This window comes from Capricornis sumatraensis, chromosome 4 (genome assembly GCF_032405125.1).
Source record: "Capricornis sumatraensis isolate serow.1 chromosome 4, serow.2, whole genome shotgun sequence".
NCBI classification, from domain to species: Eukaryota; Metazoa; Chordata; class Mammalia; order Artiodactyla; family Bovidae; genus Capricornis; species Capricornis sumatraensis.
The window spans coordinates 56,781,530-56,805,420 of record NC_091072.1 but is presented as its reverse complement, the minus strand read 5'-3'; the positions used below and the strand labels follow the sequence as shown (position 1 = coordinate 56,805,420).

Sequence of the window (23,891 nt, the reverse complement as noted above, 5' to 3'; positions counted from 1 at the left end):
AAGAATCTCCTCCCTATGGGATACTTTTGGACTTCCTCGGGAATTTACATATTACTATCTCGGAGCATCCACATCTAATACAGCACCTATTACACTGTCTTTTGTTACACGTGTGTCTTTTGTTATATGTCTTCCCATTGGGTTGTCAATTTCTGCATACTGTCCTACCTAGGTATCTAGGAAAATGGGCAATTGGTGGATACACAGTTTCCTGATTATCTCCTGTATCTTAGCATATCCTATGCCAAATAAATTTTCTCTGATATTCTCAATGCCCAAGATCAGTTCTTATGCTCTTATTAAATCAGTTCTTATGCTCTCTTAATTTCAGAGAGTCTTCATTTTAATTTCAGGTTGATTTTAAAATTAGTCAGACTTGCTAAAAGAATTCCATGCCCCAATATCCAGATTCTGGATCAAACAGCAATGATTTATAAGAAAGGCTAAAAGAAAGTTAAGTGAAACAAATTAATCTGAAATATTACCAATCATTTATACATTACTTGATTTTAAAACTTTATTTTTGGATGGTGAAGGAAGGGAAGGATCGGGAGTTTGGAATTAGAAGATGCAAACTATTATGCATGGGATAGATAAACAACAAGATCCTACTATGTAACAAAGAACTATATTCAATATCCTGTGATAAACCATAATGGAAAACATATGAAAAAGAATGGATATATGTATTGGAGTAGGAAATGACAACTCACTCCAGTATTCTTGCCTGGGAAATTCCATAGACAGAGGAGCTTGGTGGGCTATAGTCTAAGCGGTGGTAAAGAGTCGGAAACCATTCAGTGACTAAACAAACAGTATATGTGAATCACTTTGCTGCACAGCAGAAATTAATACATTATAAATAAACTATACTTCAATAAAATTATTTTTAAAAATCTCTTTTCTTCAAAGAATCATTTTGGAATATAATCAATTGCTTATAATTTGTTTTTAATAATAACTTGTTTTTATTTTCTCAAATTTTATGCTAAAATTCTTTTAAAATTTTAAGTAATGAACATGTAATATAGTAGGAAGTTAGAAATTTGGAAAATCTCTGTGAGATTCATTTGAGAAACTGAAGTCCTTATTTGAAAAGTTGACCAGTGAAAAAGAAATAAACTAAAGAAGGCATAAATATTCCTTTATATTTGTCTACATAAAGGAACTTATTCTTTTGACAAATATATATTCAGCACTTGCTGCATACCAGACACTGTTTGGGAGGCTTTATACATAGGTTGATTTGTTGCTTAAGTGAGCAGATAGGTTGACTTGCTGCTTAAGTGAATAAACTCACTTACTTAAAACAAACAAACATATATTTTAATTTATTTCACACTGTGACTCAAAGTCAGTGGTGCAGTGAGGTTGACTCCAGAGAGAGCTGACTGTGTCATCTTTTCCCAGTTAAGCATTCAGTGACAACAGTGATAGCCTGAAACTGGCCAATCTGGGTGTATTTATACCATGGATACCAGGAAACGCTATATATTAGAGCTTTTATCCAGGGACGGAGAAAAATCATTTAAACATTCACTGTCACACCACTGGCTACAACCCATTAATGGGTCATGAAATTTAGTAGATCATGATCAGTATTTCTAAAAAATTTAATAGAAACAGAATTAAAAATATGAGCACACATTTGTGTTGTGAGATCTAGCACCTTTCAAAGAACAAATATACTAAAACCTGACCAGAAACTCCTGCTGCATGTGGTCCAGTTTTCCACTAAGCCCCTCTGACCATAGATGTCAGCTCACATCTGACTGGAGTTTGCCTTTTGAATAGGAATGTAAGCAGCTAGTTTACTCCTTTGGGGTGAATGCTTCTACTGCACTAGTTGTCCTAGCCTTGATCCCACGATTTCTGGTTTTCCCACTGTTTCACTGTTAGGGTACCAGAGAATCTCCCAGTTGAAAATTCATAGGTCGTGACAGCTTCTGCTTTTGGTCATGTTACTGTTCTGCTCAAAATTTTCATTTTGAAATGGACTTTCCATATGAGGCCCTCTTGGACTGACCTCTGCCTTTCTTTTTAACCTTATATCACTCTTCTGTACTTCATATGAATCAAGCCACCACCCAGAATATTAATTCATCTCCAAGGAGTGACCTGCCATGCCTTAACTCACCTTGTTCCTAACACTTGGAATGCTTCTCTCAACAATTTTGTCTACCTAAATCCTAACCTACAAAGCTCAACTCAAAAGTTACTATTAATATCTTTGCAAAGCTTTTCCTGATTTCCTAACAGGAAATCCTTTCCATCTTCTAGCTGGAATAGCTCTTTTAATAGTTATCATATTCCCTTTTTTTCCCTTACCTCTAAGAAATCATTTATAAATTGTATATGTTCACATATAATCTGTCACATAAAATTTGTTATCCTTTGTTGCTGCTATCATTGTTGGCTTGCTACATATTTATAGTGCATAACAGTTAGTCTTAAGGTAAAAGTTTCACCAAAGAAGAAGCATTCAGAACAAAACTTTAGATCCACCTGTACTGGATAGGATCTCAGAAGACAGGTCTTAAATTAGATAGAAATCTTTCTCTCCTGTCATAGTACAGAAAAAGGTAATAGGTACAAAGTGTGTTATCCAGAGCCCAGAAGTCAGGCTGCTCTGCTATGCTTAAAGAGTTAGCTACAAACTTTAGTATCAAGGTCACTGTTACTCCTTAGCCAGTAAGAAGAGTGAAAAAAAAATAGAGGAACAAGCAGCTTCCTTTTAAAGAAATTGCACACATTATCTGACTACATTCTACTGGCTTGAATTTGTCACATGGGAGTCAGGGACTGTAGCTGGGTGATGTCTGCTCTACTAAAACTAAGAGAAGTTCTATTATTAAAAGAAAGAAGAGGAAAATTCCTACTGGTGTTCTAAATTGAGAAACTTTATAGTAGGATGGGTATCATATGCCCTTGACAAATTTCTATTTGATATAGAAATGGCAGGACCAGGTTGAAACATGAAGCTAAAAGATGACCTGTAGCCCTCCTTTGTTTAAAAAAAAAAAAAAAAAGGAAATGGAGGGCTCTAGGGAGGATCACCTTAATTCCCTGAAACACATTCAGACCAAGGGTAAACGCAAAAGTGAGCCGTAGGCTTTCAAGGGTTACACCATTTGTATTTAACCCTGCAGATCTGCAGTATTAGAAGGGCACTGAAGATACGAGCAGACTTCCAGGCATTGGGTTGAGAAGATGAGGAGAGATCAAGCAAACATCTGTTCCCTGACAAAGGCTGCTCCCAGAAAGGGCTCCTATCAAGCCCACTGAAGAAGCTCTATGCAACCACCTGACGTGACTCTCTGGGGTCCCAGCTCTTTCTCTACTCATCTTGCACTCCAAAGTCTCTGATATCATCATATCAATTTACAGGAAAAGTAAATTACCTTTCATTCCTCAGACCAGGCCTGAATGACTCGTTACAGAACTGAGATCAAATTCTGACAGAATGCTTAGCAGGTAGAATTACTAGGCTGAACAAACAGATACAGATGACCAAGACCAGAGGCAAAAAAGAAAAAGAAAAGTAATGTTTCTGGCTTGTATTCAATTTCAAGAGAAAAAAATATTTTCCAGGAAACCCCTTCGGAGATACGCTCCTCATGCTTCATTGGTAACAACTGTCTCATATCCATTCTTAAATAAATGGAATCATCGTAGCTAATTTAGATTGAGAGTCACGTATTTCTGAGGCGACAGCAGCACTCAGTCTTCCTAATAACTGACGCTTGAACAAAGTCATAGTTCAGTTAACACGGAAAAAGAGAGATATGGATCTGGAGAGCTAACCAGTAGTGTTTCTTCAGCATTTCTCTACCTTGACAGGAAAAACAACCAAAAGGAGTTCTCTCTCCAGCTTCTATGAAAAGAAATAGTATCAGTATTTCAAATTAATAGTATCAGCATTTCAAATTAACTATGGTAATGATAATCAATATTAAGACAAAATACTGAAACAAGGCAAACTTGGGAAAACATATACCTATATATATATATTCTATAAAGCTCTGCAATAAAACTGTTTCTGTTATTTCATGTTCTCCTAGGAACTACTGGCTCATAATGTATAAATATTTAAAAGCAGTTTTTAAAGCATATGGTGGGACTTTGGTATTCATAATTGCTCAGAGAGTTTTGAGGTATTTTTGAAAATTAACATTCATGACAGACCACCACTATGGTCTACCACAGCGTACTGGCTAAACATATTCGTGTAAAACACATATTGTTTACATAGTACAATATCATCACAAAAAGTTGCAGTGTACTTAGCAGACTTTTCTACTATACTATGTTGGACTATTAATAACTCAGATTTACATCCCAAAGGGCAAAAGTGCCCCAATTCAAACTTGAAAACATCTGTGCAAACAAACTGAGGGTTAGGGGCAGGTGTGTAAGATATCAGAGGAGCAAGACATGACATACTTGATGATTCGAAGATATCACTCCATGGAAAAGGGAGTGAAGTCGCTCAGTCGTGTCCGACTCTTAGCGACCCCATGGACTGTAGCCTACCAGGCTCCTCTGTCCATGGGATTCTCCAGGCAAGAGTACTGGAGTGGGTTGCCATTGCCTTCTCCAGGGGATCTTCCTGACCCAGGGATAGAATCCAGGTCTCCTGCATTGTAGGCAGATGCTTTACCATCTGAGCCACCAGGGAAGGCCATCACTCCATGGAACCTAGTCCTAAATATGTGACAGGAAATACTCCAACCTTGTCCATGCAAACATCTTGCCCTATAAGTTAGTTTATCCTAATATTATGATCAAACTGTACAGTGGTGGATTTCTATTTTAGGAATACTGTGAATGCTGTACATACAAAATAAGACCACATCTGTATTCCATCTTTCCAAACAATCACAGCTAAATAGTCAAGAATAAAAAGTCTGCTGTTGTCTGCTTTCACACACACACACATTCACACACACACACTCACCCACACCCACACCCACTCATCAGTAAAGTTAAGCTATCAAAATTCTAGTAGTGCTCATATAACCATCTCGGACATTTTTTTCTGGTTCCAGATTGTCTTCTTTGATTTTGTCTAGTTTCTGACCCTTTATTGTGCATTTTTGCCTGTATGTTTGATTTCCCTGGGTTTTCACTCTGAGCTCGATGCTTCAATGACTTTTGGGGGGTTAATTCTCTGTAGCCTAGAATTTGATATACCCTTCTTAGATCTTCTTAGATTCAGTCTTTGTTTGGATCTGCAAACTAGCACATGAGTAGAGTCCACCTAAGTCCCTGCATGGGAGAGATGAAAACAACTACAAACAACCTTGAATATATTTCTATAGAACATCTTCTAAAATTCTGTATGTCTTCTTAGGAACCATAATACATATTTGTTTTCAATGATGCTGTTCATTAGAATTCCTACAGTGCTTCTTAAAAATGCTTATATTAAAATCCCATTCTTAGAGATACTTCAGAAGGTCAGAAGTAGGTCCCAAGCATCTAGAAACTGCAGCTGTCATATATGATCCATCTGGACAGCCAGAGTTGAGAAATATTGTTATAAAAATCACAGGAGATGGTTCATATCTTCTCTAGTTTCAGTATAGGCAATGGGAAGAAAAATGAAGATGGGGTGTGAGAAAAGGAGTGACTTTTTGCCATCCAGTTTTTGAGAAGAGAAAGTATAACAGTCCAAAGCTAGGCAAAGCTCAATATAAACCTAGGTTGCTTTTGTTTTTCCTATCACTTATTTTCCTACATTTTCCTCCTACCTTTTGGCTTTCAAACTCTCTGCTTTCAAAGTATTTGAAGATAATCACCTTGCATACATCTCCACCAGCTTCATCATATGACTCAGTCCTGTTCCCTCCTGCTTGTTCTTTGCTTTCCTAACAAGCAAGACTCCCAAGCCTCCGTGCTTTTCAGGTATTTATGAGGAAATCAAATAACATTAACATAATACTATCAGCTTTTGCCACTTAAGTCTAGTTCATAGATCTTAAGCCACTGAGATCATAATCTCAATGATTTCCAATGGTTAAGACATTTTTGACAGGAAGGCCTTTGCATGAATTAACTCTGCCTACAAGAAGGAAAATGAGAGTTTGTAGCTGCCAGTCACAGTCATTAGCAAACCTTTCCAACACTTTTTCTTGTCTGAGTTCTGAGGCCAAACTCCTCCTATTAATGTGGTGAAGAAGGGCAACTGCCACTCAAGTATTTATTCAGCACACATTGTACAAACACTGATCAACATGAACCATGTCTGAGGCAATGTGCTGAGTTCTGAAGATAAAAAAGAAAACAAAAACTAGTGTCTACATTCTGAATATCAATCTATCAAATCTTTCCATGGCAGAAATGAAGCAGCAAAGCTGAAGATGTGGTGCACCGATCTTCCTTCAGATTCTGCGAAAACCTCTCTAGTGAACATGCCTTATTCAAAGATATTTTTTCATCTTAATTTGAATACATGGTTAATAAATACTTCTAAATAATTTATAATAGTGTGTCAGAAAAGGTACCTAAGTGGACTCATAAAACAAAGGACTTTCCTCAATCATTTCATTTAGCTCTAAAAATATTTATCTTCCCTTATGTTTATTTTTTGGGCTCCAAAATCACTGCAGATGGTGATTGCAGCCATGAAATTAAAAGACGCTTACTCCTTGGAAGAAAAGTTATGACCAACCTAGACAGCATATTCAAAAGCAGAGACATTACTTTGCCAACTAAGGCCCATCTAGTCAAGGCTATGGTTTTTCCTGTGGTCATGTATGGATGTGAGAGTTGGACTGTGAAGAAGGCTGAGTGCCAAAGAATTAATGCTTTTGAACTGTGGTGTTGGAGAAGACTCTTGAGAGTCCCTTGGACTGCAACGAGATCCAACCAATCCATTCTGAAGGAGATCAGCCCTGGGATTTCTTTGGAAGGAATGATGCTAAAGCTAAAGCTCCAGTACTTTGGCCACCTCATGCGAAGAGTTGACTCACTGAAAAAGACTGATGCTGGGAGGGATTGGGGGCAGGAGGAGAAGGGGACGACAGAGGATGCGATGGCTAGATGGCATCACTGATTCGATAGACCTGATTCTGAGTGAACTCTAGGAGTTGGTGATGGACAGGGAGGCCTGTCATGCTGGGATTCATGAGGTCGCAAAGAGTCAGACACGACTGAGTGACTGAACTGAACTGATGTTTGTTTATACTTTACTGAAACACATTATAAATAAATGTAACTAAGAATATTAAATTACTATTTGCCTAGAGAACACTGACACAAAATGGACTGACAAAGGAGCAGCTAGTGAGCAACTAATCAATCTTTTAAATTGCTTCCTACCCTGGCAAGTAGTTTCTGCCAACCCCTTTAAGCATAAAAAGGATGTAAATTGTACCAATAACATTTCCTGGCTGTCATGAAATAAGGATAGCCACTCAAATCTGAATTTCTTTACATATTTAACAAAAGTTAGAGAACAAATAAAATTACTCATAAACCACTTATACTAGATATGTAGATTTAAATGTACATTAAGAAATAAACATCTCAAATCAGTGGAACCAGCTCTGGGGAATCATTCCAGAGGGAGAGTCAGATGTGGAGAAATGTGTGTGACAGGGAACAGAGTACAGTGCCAAGAGACAGGACCCCATTGTATGAAGAACAGAGATAAAGGCTGAGACCTGACGATACACAGCAAGCGCTGCAAGGGTACCACAGGCCCAGAGATGGCAGTCTTAAGATGGACCACCTACAGAGAGGGAAGCCCTTTGGAAGGGGAAGGCATTTTGGTGGTGGGTGGTGGTGGAGGGTGAGATGGAGCGGGATGATGTTAAAGTGAAAGAAGGAAGCAGGGAGCTGAAATTAAAGATCTTACACTATAAGACAGTATTTCTGAACTGAAAGACACAGCAAGTGGCTCCATCTACTCCCAATTGGGCCAATTGTTAAAAAAATCCCTATTTCATTGTACCTGTAGAATAGGACGTGCTTGAACTAAGGAGAACGTCCCTACATAGCATTTTATGCTTGATGAGCCAGGAGAACACTTTCCATTTAATATTTTAAAAGCTGTAAAACTGTGATTGCCTTAAATGTTTTGTTTTGTTTTTTCCCTCATTTCTTTTAGGAAAGAGGTATACAAAGGGTTATATACTAATGTAAATATTTGGTTATATAGAGTAAAAAAAAAAAAATTAGGTTTACTACCCCACCCTCCCCGGTTTTATCTTGAAAATTTGTGTACTCAGAGCAAAGTTGGAAATAATAATATGACAAACGTATTTTCCATTTAAATTAAACTATTGTTAACTTTTTGCCAATTTACTTTCTTTCTCTCACTCTGTGTATCTCTACATATTCACAATTTTACATCTGCATATCTTTTCTAAAAGATAGTTTTTAAAACACTGACATAAAAAAGTTCAAATTCCCCTCTTCTGTACAAAAACTTTTGCCAGTTTTAAGGAAGACCTCTGTTTCACCCAGCCAAATTTCAGTATACAATAACAATTTTTACCTCTTGAACATGACTAAATAAAAAAATAATCAAAATTTCATACTCATCTGGGCTTTATAACTGAAAAAAAAAAAAAAAAGAGCAAACAATGCCATCTACATTGATACAACTTCCTGACCTAAAAATTCTTGGCAAGGGACACTAGATATTGATAAATAACTCATTAAACTAATAGAAAGGAGAACTGCTAATATTATTAAACTAAATAACCATCTAATGTGATACCATGTCTAATAGAGAGATATATAAAATGGGTCAAAAGGAGGAATTTCTGGATCTGCTCTAGAAGAAAGACTGCAGGTGCTTTCAGTCTTGTCTACACACTCTGTCCTTCACTCCTCAGGTACCTTTTCAGCCCAAGGAGCAAAAAGTTTGAATACTATTATTTTAAACCAACTGCAGGTCTCCGCCTTTTTGAAAGCATGGTGTTTTGACACTTCAAAATAGAGTAAGAAACTTTTTGTGAGGAAGAAATATCAGTATGCCTTACAAGATGGAGAAGAGTTTGGAAACGAAAGCAAATCTTGTCAACTCTATATTTATGACAAAATAATTTAGCTTCACTACATTAGTCAATGTGTATCTGACAAATATTTTTAAATAGAAGTTCTCTAAAAAATGTATCACACAAAATTTTCACATATTTGCAGTTTTTATGCTGCAATAACTGAGCTTAAGAATTGATGCTTTTGAACTGTGGTGTTGGAGAAGACTCTTGAAAGTCTCCTGGACTGCAAGGAGATCCAACCAGTCCATCCTAAAGGAGATCAGTCCTGGGTGTTCATTGGAAGGACTGATGTTAAGCTGAAACTCCAATACTTTGGCCACCTGATGCGAAAAGCTGACTCATTTGAAAAGACCCTAATGCTGGGAAATATTGAAGGCAGGAGGAGAAGGGGACGACAGAGGATGAGACGGCTGGATGGCATCACCGACTCGATGGACATGAGTCTGGGTAAACTCCGGGAGTTGGCGATGGACAGGGAAGCCTGGTGTGCTGCGGTTCACGGGGTTGCGAACAGTCGGACATGACTGAGCGACTGAACTGCAGACTATACTATGATAAAAAAAGAAACTATCACAAAATACACAAGTTTGACAATGCATCAAATTTCATTTGATGTAACATTTTTAAAATTGTAAGAATATCAGATCTTATTTCAAATGCTAATTCAAAATGACAATACTGTCAACAACAAAAAAGAGGGAGAGAGAGAAAGCAGTGATTTTGCTCGAATAAAAAAAATCACGAGGCATGAAGAACTCTGTACCTTTATGTGGGTTTTCAAACTCTTCAGATAAGAGGTGATAGCAGCAACCCACGCTGCAAACTCCTTTGACTTCAGACTTGGAAGTGAATATTCGCAGAGTATTTGGAGCAAGATCACCACAAGTATGTAGACCTACCATCAAACAATCCTTAAAAGACAAGAAGAAAAGAAATGCTGGAAATTAAAAGGAGGGGTAAAACACATTTCAGGTGAAGACTGTATATGTTTATCAGAATGCAGAGCTTTAAAAATGCAGAGCTGACTAGAAAGTATCGTATGTCCCATTTTCATAACATAATTATTTCCCTTATAGGTAAAATGATTGTGATCTTTTATCAAAACTGACATACTTCTGAGTTGATTTTCTAATGCTTTTTGTTACTTATCCATTTTACTTTTCTCTGGTCTCTTTCACAATTAATATTTGCTTAACAACTAGACAAAATAAAGGTTGACTTGACCAATCAAATGTAGGCAGTGTTATTAGGACAAACTTGTGATTTGAGATACATTAATATCATAACAGTCAATTTTTAAATTGCACTTCACCATTCAAAACTTATAAAACCTGCCATACAAAAGAAATTCAAAAGAAATTAAGCCTTGCTAAGTTGGCATTTCTACTACAACATCAAAAAAGTTTACTTAGTTTACTCATTACACCAAATATGACAATATTAATTCCAAATAAAAAATGTTGCTCTTAATTTTATAACGTGAATTACGTAAAATTCCTTTGGAACGTTTCTCCAAATTACTTAAAGCCTAATTTAAATGCATACAGAGTGGTTACACTGGCACGCACTCAAAAGAATTTCGATCAGTATGCTATTTAACTCTTCAGGTGCATAATTTCATCATCTGTAAAATGAAGCCAATAATAGTATCTCATCTCAATGGGTTGTTGCAAGACTTTAATAAGTTAATACTTGTAAGTGAATTAGTATAATCTCTGGCACATGATAACATTTAATAAATGTTTTATATTCTTATCAATATCAGGTTATTATAAATATGATGCATATTATAAATATTTAAAATAACAGACATTAAGTCGTGAATCAAATATATTATTATGACTATTTTAAGAACAAATACAACTACTTCATTTGAGTTATTTTACAAAAACTAATGCTTTAGTTCATATAATCTAGATATGTGTGTGATTGCTGCAATTATGTCTGACTCATTGGGACTCATGGACCATAGCCCTCCAGACTCCTCTGTCCATGCGATTCTCCAGGCAAGAACACTGGAGTGGGTAGCCATTCCCTTCTCTAGGAGATCTTCCTGACCCAGGGATGGAACCCAGGTTTCTTGCATTGCAGGAAGGGCTGAAGTCTAACCTTTCTAAAGAAAAGAATTGTACCTGTACACTGCTTTGGACAGATAAAATATTCAGTTGCTTCGATCGTTATTCTCTTCAAAGCACATTTTATGGAATGTTGTGCAATTATTTTGCTTTTCTCAGTGATTAGACAGCTTGGGTAGGTTTTACTTAGATGTATGTTATAAATAATAAGGAATTCAGAGAGAAAGGGTTTATTGCTAATTAAGGGTAGATCATAGAGGTACAAATCTCTCTTTTTAAGCTTAGCACTCCCTAAAGACAACACAATAACATTTAACCTCATTCTTTACTGTATTCATTATACAGGATTGGTTAATAATATCAGCAGGTGGCAAACAAAAATCTGCAATTAGCACAGTATCCTAATAGCAAAATATTTAAGAACTGCATGTGTGTTGTGCAATGGGGAATGGAAAGGATAAGAGGTATTGGTCAATTTTGGTTATTAAATTACTGTTTCACTAAGGACCTAAGAAACAATGTTTCAGCATATATTTTATCAGCAAATTATTATAAAAGATTGCATACAGTTTTGATCATATACATTTCAGATGACTCTTAAAAGCAAAAATAAATGGTAATAAGCACTAAAAGTGTATATATTTTGAAGTCAAATTAAAGTAACTGGGGTTGTTTAAGCCCAACAGAAGGTTAAGCTGTAACTTAATGACTGATTTCATATATAGGGAAAACAATTAATGAGGATTAACCAGTTTTCTACAATTAGTGAAATACAAAAATACCTGGGAAAGAGAAAAAAATCCTCACTCTAAAATGATAAAGTACTAAAACACTGGTCAGCAACCAAACAAGGATTCAAATTTATAAAGAATTCTAGGATCTTTTGTTTATTCATTCTTTAGGGAAGACTTTTCAAAAAATGTAACAAGAGTAGAATATCATAACTTCAAAGGCTACCTTGATTTCTAAACAATGAGTTAGGCCAAATGATTTCTAGAAACTCCTCTAATATTGTTTTAACATACAATGCTGCCTTTGTTTAAGATACATTGTCTCTAAAACATTATATGACTCAACATACTTGTAGTTTAAAAAAAGTTCAAAATTTTTTAAGAATTCAGAAGCTACTCTTGCTCAATAAAACTGGAATTCTGGTTACCAAGTCTAACATTAAACATGTTGCCCATGTGCTCATGCTTAGTCATGTCAGACTCTTTGTGACCCCATGGACTGTGGCCCTCCAGACTCCCCTGTTCATGGGGATACTCCAGGCAAGAATAGTGGAGTCGGTTGCCATGCCCTCCTCTAGGGTTCTTCCTAACCGAGGGATCAAACCCATGTCTCCTGCATTGCAGGTGGATTCTTTACCATCTGAGCCACCCAAGAAGCCGAAGAATATTAGAGTGGGTAATCTATCCTTTCGCCAGGGAACTTTCCAACCCAGGAATCGAACCAGGTCTCCTGTGTTGCAAGCAGATTCTTTACCAGCTGAGCTACCAGGGAAGCCCAATATTGCCCTAGATACATCTTTACTCCAAATGTAAATGAACTGTAAGAATTTTCTTGGAGTGAAATTTGAAAAATCCATCAATTGCATAATGAGAACTTATCTAACTAGCTTCTGTATTTCTACTTATGTTTAATTCAGGATTAAAAATGAGGGGAGGGCAAGGGCACCCCATTCTGGAAAACTATGATTGTCAGATTGTCAGATTTGTATTCTTATCAGATTTCGGTATCTATGGAAATCATGAAAGCCTGAATATAATTTTATTTTCTTGGTTCTTTCAATTTAATGTAATCAAACAAGATATGCAGCTTAAGTAAGCCAATATTAAATTTTAATTCTATGTTTTAGGGCCTTTACATAAATCAAATTATAGAATTCAAAACTGAAATCACCTCCAGATCTTTAATAATATCATGCAGTTCCGAATCAGCAGTGATAATAGATGTTAAAGGTGAATATATATTTGATTCATTTGACTTCGAAGTAATTTTTCTTCTCTCTTTACTTGCTTCAGACATTTTTCTCTTAGGTATTTGGGATGAAGAATTAGGTTCTATGGCATTAACAGGCAAAAGTTCTCTAAGAGAAAAGGCATTTTCAAAACACAAATTTTCCTCTCGGTGTGAATAAACCTTTAGGTTTTCCATTTGTCTTCTGATGTCAGAAATCACAGAACCCGAAAACTCTGATAAAAAGTCTGAGGTTGATGGCTTTTCTTGATTTGCATTACTGTTGTTACATATTCCCTCAATGTCTGCTTTATATTTAGTTTCATCTTGCACTTTCCTTTCTTTTGTTGTTTGTAATGCCAGTCCACTGACATCTGGCTTTGCCCGCCTACGATAGACTTTCCAATGTTTCTTCAGTTTCCTGTTTCTCTCCTCAGCTCCACGAGTATTTGAGGAATCGATTCCATAAACTTTTAAGCCGTACTTTAAGGACAAAAAGGAGCTTAGGTAGCCTTTTCCAGAACCCAGGTCAATTATCTAAAGAAAATCAGAATGAATTAAAGGAATTTCAGTTAGATGATAATAGCAATCTCAGGTTTTTTTAAGCAAATAAATAGATGGTTATAAAATTTATACAGCCCTTTATGCTTTACTCTATTTTAATTTTTGACCCCATTAAAAACAAATAACTCATCATTTTTATTCACTACTTTAAGAGAAGTTCTAAGCAGCATAATAATGTCAAGAAAAAGATGTAAAAGATGAATATTGAAAATAAAATTGTCTTTCTTCACTAGAATATTTAGGTGTAACCTAAATCAAATCCCTTATGATTATTCAGTGGAAATGACAAATAGATTGAAGGAGTTAGACCTGGTAGACACAACGTCTGAAGAACTATGGACAGATGTTCCTAATATTGTACAGGAGGTGGTGACCAAAACCATCCTCAAGAAAAAGAGATGCAAGAAGACAAAGTGGTTGTCTGGGAAGACTTTACAAATAGCTGAGAAGAGATGAGAAGTGAAAGGCAAAGGAGAAAAGGAAGGATATACCCAACTGAATGTACAGTTCCAGAGAACAGCAAGGAAAGAAAGCCTTCTTAAGTGAAAAATGCAAAGAATTAGAGGAAAACAACAGAATGGGAAAGACCAGAGATCTCTTAAAGAAAACTGGATATACAAGGCAACATCTCAAGAAAAGATGGGCACAATAAAGGACAGAAATGACAAAGATTTAACAGAAGCAGAAGAGAATAAGTAGATGTGGCGAGAATACAACAGAAACTATACAAAAAAAGGTCTAAATACCCAGATAACCATGATGGTGTGGTCACTCACCTAGAGCCAGACATCCTTGAGTGTGAATTCAAGTGGGCCTTAGGAAGCATTATTATGAACAAAACTAGTGGAGATGATGGAATTCCAGTTGAGCTATTTCAAATCTGAAAAGATGATGCTGTTAAAGTGCTGCACTCAATATGTCAGCAAATTTTGAAAACTCAGCAGTGGTCATAAGACTGGAAAGTCTGTTTTCATTCCAATCTTAAAGAAGGACAATGTCAAAGAATGTTCAAACTACCATACAATTGCACTCATTTCACATGCTAGCAAGGTAATAATTAAAATCCTTCAAGCTAGGCTTCAATAGTATGTGAACTGAGAACTTCCAGATGTATAAGCTGGATTTAGAAAAGGCAGAGGAACCAGAGACCAAATAGCCAACATCCATCAGATCAGAGGAAAAGCAAGGGAGCTCCAGAATACAACTACTTCTGCTTCATTGACTACACTAAAGCCTTTGACTGCATGGATCACAACAAACTGTGGAAAATTTTCAAAGAGACAGGAATACCAGACCACCTTACCTGGATCCTGAGAAACCTGTATGCAGGACAAGAAGCAACAGTTAGAGCCTGATATCAAACAACAGACTGGTTCAAAACTGGGAAAGGAATATGTTACGACGGTATATTTTCACCCTGCATTTAACTTATTATACAGAGTAAATCATGCAAAATGCCAGGGCAGGGGATGACTCACAAGCTGGAATCAAGATTGCCAGGAGAAATATCAACAATATCAGATATGCCAATGATACCACTCTAATGGCAGATAGCAAAGAATAACTAAATTAGAGCCTCTTGATGAGTGTGAAAGAGGAGAATGAAAAAGCTGGCTTAAAACTCAACATTCAAAAAACTAAGACCATGGCAGCTGGTCCCATCATTTCATGGCAAATAGAGGGGGAACAATGGAAAAGTGACAGACTTTATCTTCTTGGGCTCCAAAATCACTGCAGACAGTGACTGCAACCATGAAATAAAAAATGCCTGCTCCTTGGAAGAGAAGTTACGACAAACCTAGAGAGTGTATTATAAAGCAGAGACGAGGAGAAGGAGAAGATGGCGGAGCAACAGGGTGGGGAGACCACTTTCTCCCTCACAAATTCATCAAAAGAACATTTCAACGCTGAGTAAACTTCACAAAACAACTTCCGAATGCTGGCAGAGGACATCAGGCATCCAGAAAAGCAGATTATTGTCTTCAGAAACAGGTAGGAAAAGTATAAAAGACGGAAAAAAGAGACAAAAGAGGTAGGGAGGGAGCTCCGTCCTGGGAAGGGAGTCTTAAAAAAGAGACGTTTCCAAACACCAGGAAACACTCCCGCGGCCAAGTCTGTGGCGAGCCTTGGAAGCACAGAGGGCAACATAACAGGGAGGAAAAATAAATAAATAATTAAAAGCAATAGATTACGAGCCCAACGGTAACTCCCCCAGCGGAGAAGCAGCGCAGATGCCTGCATCTGCCACTAGCAAGCGGGGGCTGGGCAGGGAGGCGCGGGCTGCAGTGCTTTTCAAGAATCGGGCCGGAATGCCCCATTGTAACCAGAGCGAACTAACTTGGGCTAGCAAACCAGATTGTCGGACAGCTACCGCGTGAAAAGCTCTAACATAAGGCACCACCAGGACCACGCACAGAACAAAGGACGGAGCAGAATTAGCCCGCTGCAGACCAACCCCCTCCGGTGACTGGCAGCCAGAGCCGGAAGGGCTGGAAGGGGGCAATCGCAGCCCCAGAAAAACTTCCAAACTGCAAGCAAGCTTCTTTGCTAACTAAGACTTCTTGGGGTTCTGGACAGTCACCATCTGCCTAATAAGGGGCACGAGTTATACATCCAGAAAACTGAGCAGCAGGGTCGGGAAAGGTGATAAGTTGCAGCGACTGCGCTCGCCAAACTCCTGAGCTGCTCGGACCTGGGAAGGACACAAAACACAGGCCCAACCGAGTCTGTGCCTCGGAGGACTACGTGAGTGACAGAGCTTGAGTGGCTTAGACTGGGGAGGTGCATGCAGCCTCAGATGGTTCCTGGTGGAGCAACCTAGACCCTGAGCGGTGTGCGCTGTGAGCGGGGACAGGCCCAGCGGGGCTGAGACACTACGAACACACACCAGTGTTATTTGTTTGCAGCATCCCTCCCTCCCTCCCCACAGCACGACTGAACAAGTGAGCCTAAAAATAAATAAATAAATAACTGTCCACCACTATCCCCCTTGTGTCAGGGCGGAAAATAGACACTGAAGAGACCAGCAAACAGAAGAAGCTAAGACAGAGGGAACTGCCTTGGAAGTATAGATCTTAAGAAATATAAGCCAGACCAAGGAACTCTCTAAAAATGAACTGACCCCACACTGCTCACAACACAACCAGAGAAGTCCCAGATTTACCTTTACTATTTTTACGATCATTCTTTTTTTTTGTTTTTGTTTTTTCTTCTTTATTTTAACATTTTTTAATTTTTAAATTCTTAAAGCAAATGCCATATATATTTTTTTGTGTGGTTGTTGTTTTTTTAATAATTCATGTGACTTTGTTTTGTTTTTTTTCCTTTCTTTGTCGTCTTTTCTTTAATATTGTATTTTTGAAAATCCAACCTCTACTATAGATTTTTAATCTTTGCTTTTTGGTATTTGTTATCAATTTTGTACCTTTAAAAATCCAATCTTCAGTACCCATTTTTACCTGAGAGTGAGATTACTGGCTTGACCACTCTCTCCTCCTTTGAACTCTCCTTTGTCTCCACCAGGTTGCCTCTGTCCGCTCCTTCCCCCTTCTCTTCTCTGCCCAACTCTGAATCTCTGCGTGTTCCAGATGGTGGAGAACACTTAGGGAACTGTTTACTGGCTGGATCTGTCTCTCTCCTTTTCATTTCCCTCTTTTACCCTCCTGGCCACCTCTGTCTCCTACCTCCCTCTCCTCTTCTCTGTATAACTCTGTGAACATCTATGAGTGGTCCAGACAGTGGAGCGCACATAAGGAAGTGATTACTGCCTAGCTTGCTCTCTCCTCTTCTGATCCCACCTCATCTCATTCCAGTCCCCTCCCTCTTCTCTTCTCCATGTAACTCAGTGAGCCTCTCTGGGTGTCCCTCAATGTGGAGAAACTTTTCATTTCTAACCTAGATGTTTTATCATTAGTGCTATATAGATGGAGAAGTCTTGAAGCTATTGGAAAAATAAAACTGAAAACCAGGAGCAGGAGACTTAAGTCCAAATCCTGAGAACATCAGAGAACTCCTGACTCCAGGGAACATTAATCGATAGGAGCTCATCAAACGCCTCTATACCTACACTGAAACCAAGCACCACCCAAGAGCCAACAAGTTCCAGAGCAAGACATACCATGCAAATACTCCAGCAACACAGGAACACACTCCTGAGCTTTAAAATACAGGCAGCTCAAATTACTCCAAAACCATTAAGATCTCAAAACTCATTACTGGACATCATTGCACTCCAGAGAAAAGAAATCCAGCTCCACCAACCAGAACTCCGACACAAGCTTCCCTAACCAAGAAACCTTGACAAGCCACTGATACAACCCCATACACAGTGAGGAAACTCTATAATAAAGAGAACTCCACAAATTGCCAGAATACAGAAAGGCCACCCCAAACGCAGTAATATAACCAAGATGAAGAGACAGAGGAATACCCAGCAGGTAAAGGAACAGGATAAATGCCCACCAAACCAAACAAAAGAGGGAATCTACCTGAGAAAGAATTCCGAATAATGATAGTGAAAATGATCCAAAATCTTGAAATAAAAATGGAATCACAGATAAATAGTCTGGAGACAAGGATTGAGAAGATGCAAGAAAGGTTTAACAAGGACCTAGAAGAAATAAAAAAGAGTCAGTATATAATGAATAACGCAATAAATGAGATCAGAAACACTCTGGAGGCAACAAATAGTAGAATAACAGAGGCAGAAGATAGGATTAGTGAAATAGAAGATAGAATGGTAGAAATAAATGAATCAGAGAGGAAAAAAGAAAAACAAATTAAAAGAAATGAGGACAATCTCAGAGACCTCCAGGACAGTATGAAACGCTCCAACATTCGAATTATAGGAGTTCCAGAAGAAGAAGACAAAAAGAAAGACCATGAGAAAATCCTTGAGGAGATAATAGTTGAAAACTTCCCTAAAATGGGGAAGGAAATAATCACCCAAGTCCAAGAAATCCAGAGAGTCCCAAACAGGATAAACCCAAGGCGAAACACCCCAAGACACATATTAATCAAATTAACAAAGATCAAACACAAAGAACAAATATTAAAAGCAGCAAGGGGAAAACAACAAATAACACACCAAGGGGATTCCCATAAGGATAACAGCTGATCTTTCAATTGAAACTCTTCAAGCCAGGAGGGAATGGCAAGACATACTTAAAATGATGAAAGAAAATAACCTACAGCCCAGATTACTGTAGCCAGCAAGGATCTCAGTCAAATATGAAGGAGAAATCAAAAGCTTTATAGACAAGCAAAAGCTGAGAGAATTCAGCACCACCAAACCAGCTCTCCAACAATTGCTAAAGGATATACTCTAGACAGGAAACACAAAAAGGGTGTATAAACCCGAACCCAAAACAATAAAGTAAATGGCAATGGGATCATACTTATCAATAATTACCTTAAACGTAAATGGGTTGAATGCCCCAACCAAAAGACAAAGGCTGGCTGAATGGATACAAAAACAAGACCCCTATATATGTTGTCTATGAGAGACCCACCTCAAAACAAGGGACACAAACAGACAAAGTAAAGGGCTGGGAAAAGGTATTCCATGCAAATAGAGACCAAAAGAAAGCAGGAGTAGCTATAGAAATAGACTTTAAAACAAAGACTGTGAAAAGAGACAAAGAAGGACACTACGTATGATCAAATGATCAATCTAAGAAGAAGATATAACAATTATAAATATATATGCACCCAACATAGGAGCACCACAATATGTAAGACAAATGCTAGCAAGTATGAAAGGGGAAATTAACAATAACACAATAATAGTGGGAGACTTTAATACCCCACTCACACCTATGGACAGATCAACTAAACAGAAAATTAACAAAGAAACACAAACTTTAAATGATACAATAGACCAGTTAGACCTAATTGATATCTGTAGGACATTTCACCCTAAAACAACGAATTTCACCTTTTTCTCAAGTGCTCACAGAAACTTCTCCAGGATAGATCACATCCTGGGCCATAAATCTAGCCTTGATAAATTCAAATAATTGAAATCATTCCAAGCATCTTTTCTGACCATAATGCAGTAAGATTAGATCTCAATTACAAGAGAACAACTATTAAAAATTCCAACATATGGAGGCTGAACAACACGCTTCTGAATAACCAACAAATCACAGAAGAAATAAAAAAAGAAATCAAAATATGCATAGAAATGAATGAAAATGAAAACACAACAGCCCAAAACCTGTGGGACACTATAAAAGAAGTGCTAAGAGGAAAGTTCATAGCAATACAGGCATACCTCAAGAAACAAGAAAAAAGTCAAATAAATAACCTAACTCTACACCTAAGGCAACTATAAAAGGAAGAAATGGAGAACCCCAGAGTTAGTAGAAGGGAAGAAAACTTGAAAATTAGGGCAGAAATAAATGCAAAAGAAACAAAAGAGACCATAGCAAAAATCAACAAAGCCAAAAAGCTGGTTCTTTGAAATGATAAATAAAATTGACAAACCATTAGTCAGACTCATCAAGAAACAAAGAGAGAAAAATCAAACCAATAAAATCAGAAATGAAAATGGAGAGATCACAACAGACAACACAGAAATACAGAGGATCATAAGAGACTACTATCAGCAATTATATGCCAATAAAATGGACAACGTGGAAGAAATGGACAAATTCTTAGAAAAGTACAACTTTCCGAAAGTAAACCAGGAAGAAAAAGAAAATCTTAACAGACCCATCACAAGCACGGAAATCGAAACTGTAACCAGAAATCTTCCAGCAAACAAAAGCCCAGGTCCAGACGGCTTCACAGCTGAATTCTACCAAAAAGTTAGAGAATAGCTAACACCTATCCGACTAGAACTCTTCCAGAAAACTGCAGAGGAATGTAAACTTCCAAACTCATTCTATGAGGCCTCCATCACCCTAATACCAAAACCTGACAAAGGCCACAAGGAAAGAAAACTACAGGCTGATATCACTGATGAACATAGATGCAAAAATCCTTAACAAAATTCTAGCAATCAGAATCCAGCAACACATTAAATAGATCATACACCATGACCAAGTGGGCTTTATCCCAGGGATGCAAGGATTCTTCAATATCCGCAAATCAATCAATGTAATTCACCACATTAACAAATTGAAAAATAAAAGCCATATGGTTATCTCAATAGATGCAGAGAAAGCCTTTGACAAAATTCAACATCCATTTATGATAAAAACTCCCAGAAAGCAGGAATAGAAGGAACATAGCTCAGCATAATAAAAGTTATATATGACAAAACCAGAGCAAACATTATCCTCATTGGTGAAAAATTGAAAGCATTTCCCCTAAAATCAGGAACAAGACAAGGGTTCCCATTTTCACTGCTACTGTTCAACATAGTTCTGGAAGTTTTGGCCACAGCAATCAGAGCAGAAAAAGAAATAAAAGGAATCCAAATTGGAAAAGAAGAAGTAAAACTCTGCAGATGACATGATCCTCTACATAGAAAACCCTAAAGACTCCACCAGAAAATTACTAGAACTAATCAATGAATATAGTAAAGTTGCGGGATATAAAATCAACGCACAGAAATCCCTCGCATTCCTATACACTGATAATGAGAAAGCAGAAAAAGAAATTAACGAAACAATTCCATTCACCATTGCAATGAAAAGAATAAAATACTTGGGAATATATCTACCTAAAGAAACTAAAGACCTATATATGGAAAACTATAAAACACTGATGAAAGAAATCAAAGAGGACACTAATAGATGGAGAAATAGACCATATTCATGGATTGGAAGAATCAATATAGTGAAAATGAGTATACTACCCAAAGCAATCTACAGATTCAATGCAATCCCTATCAAGGTACCAGGGGTATTTTTCACAGAACTAGAACAAATAATTTCAAGATTTGTATGGAAACACAAAAAACCTCGAATAGCCAAAGCAATCTTGAGAAAGAAGAATGGAACTGGAAGAATCAACCTACCTGACTTCAGGCTCTACTACAAAGCCACAGTCATCAAGACAGTATGGTACTGGCACAAAGACAGACATATAGATCGATGGAACAAAATAGAAAGCCCAGAGATAAATCCACACACCTATGGACACCTTATCTTCGACAAAGGAGGCAAGAACATACAATGGATTAAAGACAATCTCTTTAACAAGTGGTGCTAGGAAAACTGGTCAACCACTTGTAAAAGAATGAAACTAGAACACTTGCTAACACCACACACAAAAATAAACTCAAAATGGATTAAAGATCTAAATGTAAGACCAGAAACTATAAAACTCCTAGAGGAGAACATAGGCAAAACACTCCAACATAAATCACAGCAGGATTCTCTATGATCCACCTCCCAGAATACTGGAAATAAAAGCAAAAATAAACAAATGGGATCTAATTAAAATTAAAAGCTTCTGCACAACAAAGGAAACTATAAGCAAGGTGAAAAGACAGCCTTCAGAATGGGAGAAAAATAATAGCAAATGAAGCAACTGACAAATAACTAATCTCAAAAATATACAAGCAACTTATGCAGCTCAATTCCAGAAAAATAAATGACCCAATCAAAAAATGGGCCAAAGAACTAAATAGACATTTCTCCAAAGAAGATATACGGATGGCTAACAAACACATGAAAAGATGCTCAACATCACTCATTATGAGATAAATGCAAATCAAGACCACAATGAGGTACCATTTCACACCAGTCAGAATGGCTGTGATCCAAAAGTCCACAAGCAATAAATGCTGGAGAGGGTGTGGAGAAAAGAGAACCCTCTTACACTGTTGGTGGGAATGCAAACTAGTACAACCACTATGGAGAACAGTGTGGAGATTCCTTAAAAAACTGGAAATAGAACTACCTTATGACCCAGCAATCCCACTGCTGGGCATACACATCGAGGAAACCAGAATTGAAAGAGACACATGTACCCCAATGTTCATCACAGCACTGTTTATAATAGCCAGGACACAGAAGCAACCTAGATGTCCATCAGCAGACGAATGGATAAGAAAGCTGTGGTACATATACACTATGGAGTATTACTCAGCCATTAAAAAGAATACATTTGAATCAGGTCTAATGAGGTGGATGAAACTGGAGCCTATTATACAGAGTGAAGTAAGCCAGAAAGAAAAACACCAATACAGTATACTAACACATATATATGGAATTTAGAAAGATGGTAATGATAACCCTATATGCGAGACAGCGCAAGAGACACAGATGTAAAGAACAGACTTTTGGACTCTGTGGGAGAGGGGGACGGTGGGATGATTTGGGAGAATGGCATTGAAACATGTATACTATCATGTAAGAAACGAATCGCTAGTCTAGGTTCCATACAGGATACAGGATGCTTGGGGCTGGTGCACTGGGATGACCCAGAGAGATGATATGGGGAGGGGGGTTCAGGGTTGGGAACTCATGTACACCTGTGGTGGATTCATGTCAATGTATGGCAAAACCAATACAGTATTGTAAAGTAAAAAAATAAAATTTAAATTAAAAAAAAAATAAGTGCATTAAGCAAAAAAAAAAAAAAAAAAAGCAGAGACATCACTTGGCCCACAACGATCTGTATAGTGAAAACTACGGTTTTTCCAGTAGTCATGTATGAATGTGAGAGATGGACCGTAAAGAAGGCTGAGAGCTGAGGAATTAATGCTTTTGAACTGTGGCACTGGAGAAGACTCTTGAGAGTCCCTTGGATAGCAAGAAGATCAAACCAGTCAATCCTAAAGGAAATCAACACTGAATATTGACTGGAAGGACTGATGCTGAAGCTGAAGTTCCAGTACTCTGACCACCTGATTCAAAGAGCTGACTCACTGGAAAAGACCCTGATGCTGGGGAAGACTGAGGCAGGAGGAGAAGGGAGCAACAGAGGATGAGATGGTTGGATGGCATCACTGGTTCAATGAATGAGTTTTAGCAAACTCTGGGAGATGGTGAAGGACAAGGAGGCCTGGCGTGCTGCTGCCCATGGGGTCACAGTGAGACACAACTGAGCGACTGAACAACAATGTGAAACATGCTATTTCAAGTTTTTTCTCTGCACTTTAGAAATTAATGTTTTATCAATTTAAAATTTATTATATAATATTTCATATAAATAAATAAGTATACTCAAAATGAAAAGATATAAAGGACAACAACAAATACCCATCAAAGATTTAAGTATAAGTGATTTATTTGGGAGGTTAAGAAAACACTGATAGGGAAACAGAGAAGAAAAAAAGAGAAAGGAAGGCAGCCCAACAAAAGGTGTCTTTGTGGGAAAAATATGA

At 37.5% G+C, this 23,891-nt stretch overlaps 1 protein-coding gene across 1 annotated transcript in view; it reads right to left on the bottom strand.

Annotated features, from left to right (window-relative positions):
* Positions 1 to 23,891, bottom strand: part of METTL25 (methyltransferase like 25) — a 115,668-nt gene that overhangs the window by 57,199 nt on the left and 34,578 nt on the right. Inside the window, exons 5-6 of the mRNA XM_068971754.1 lie at positions 12,989 to 13,582; positions 9,775 to 9,922 (exon numbers count right to left, since the gene is read on the bottom strand). Coding sequence (XP_068827855.1) covers positions 9,775 to 9,922; positions 12,989 to 13,582 — 742 coding nt within the window. The remainder of the gene's footprint in view (positions 1 to 9,774; positions 9,923 to 12,988; positions 13,583 to 23,891) is intronic.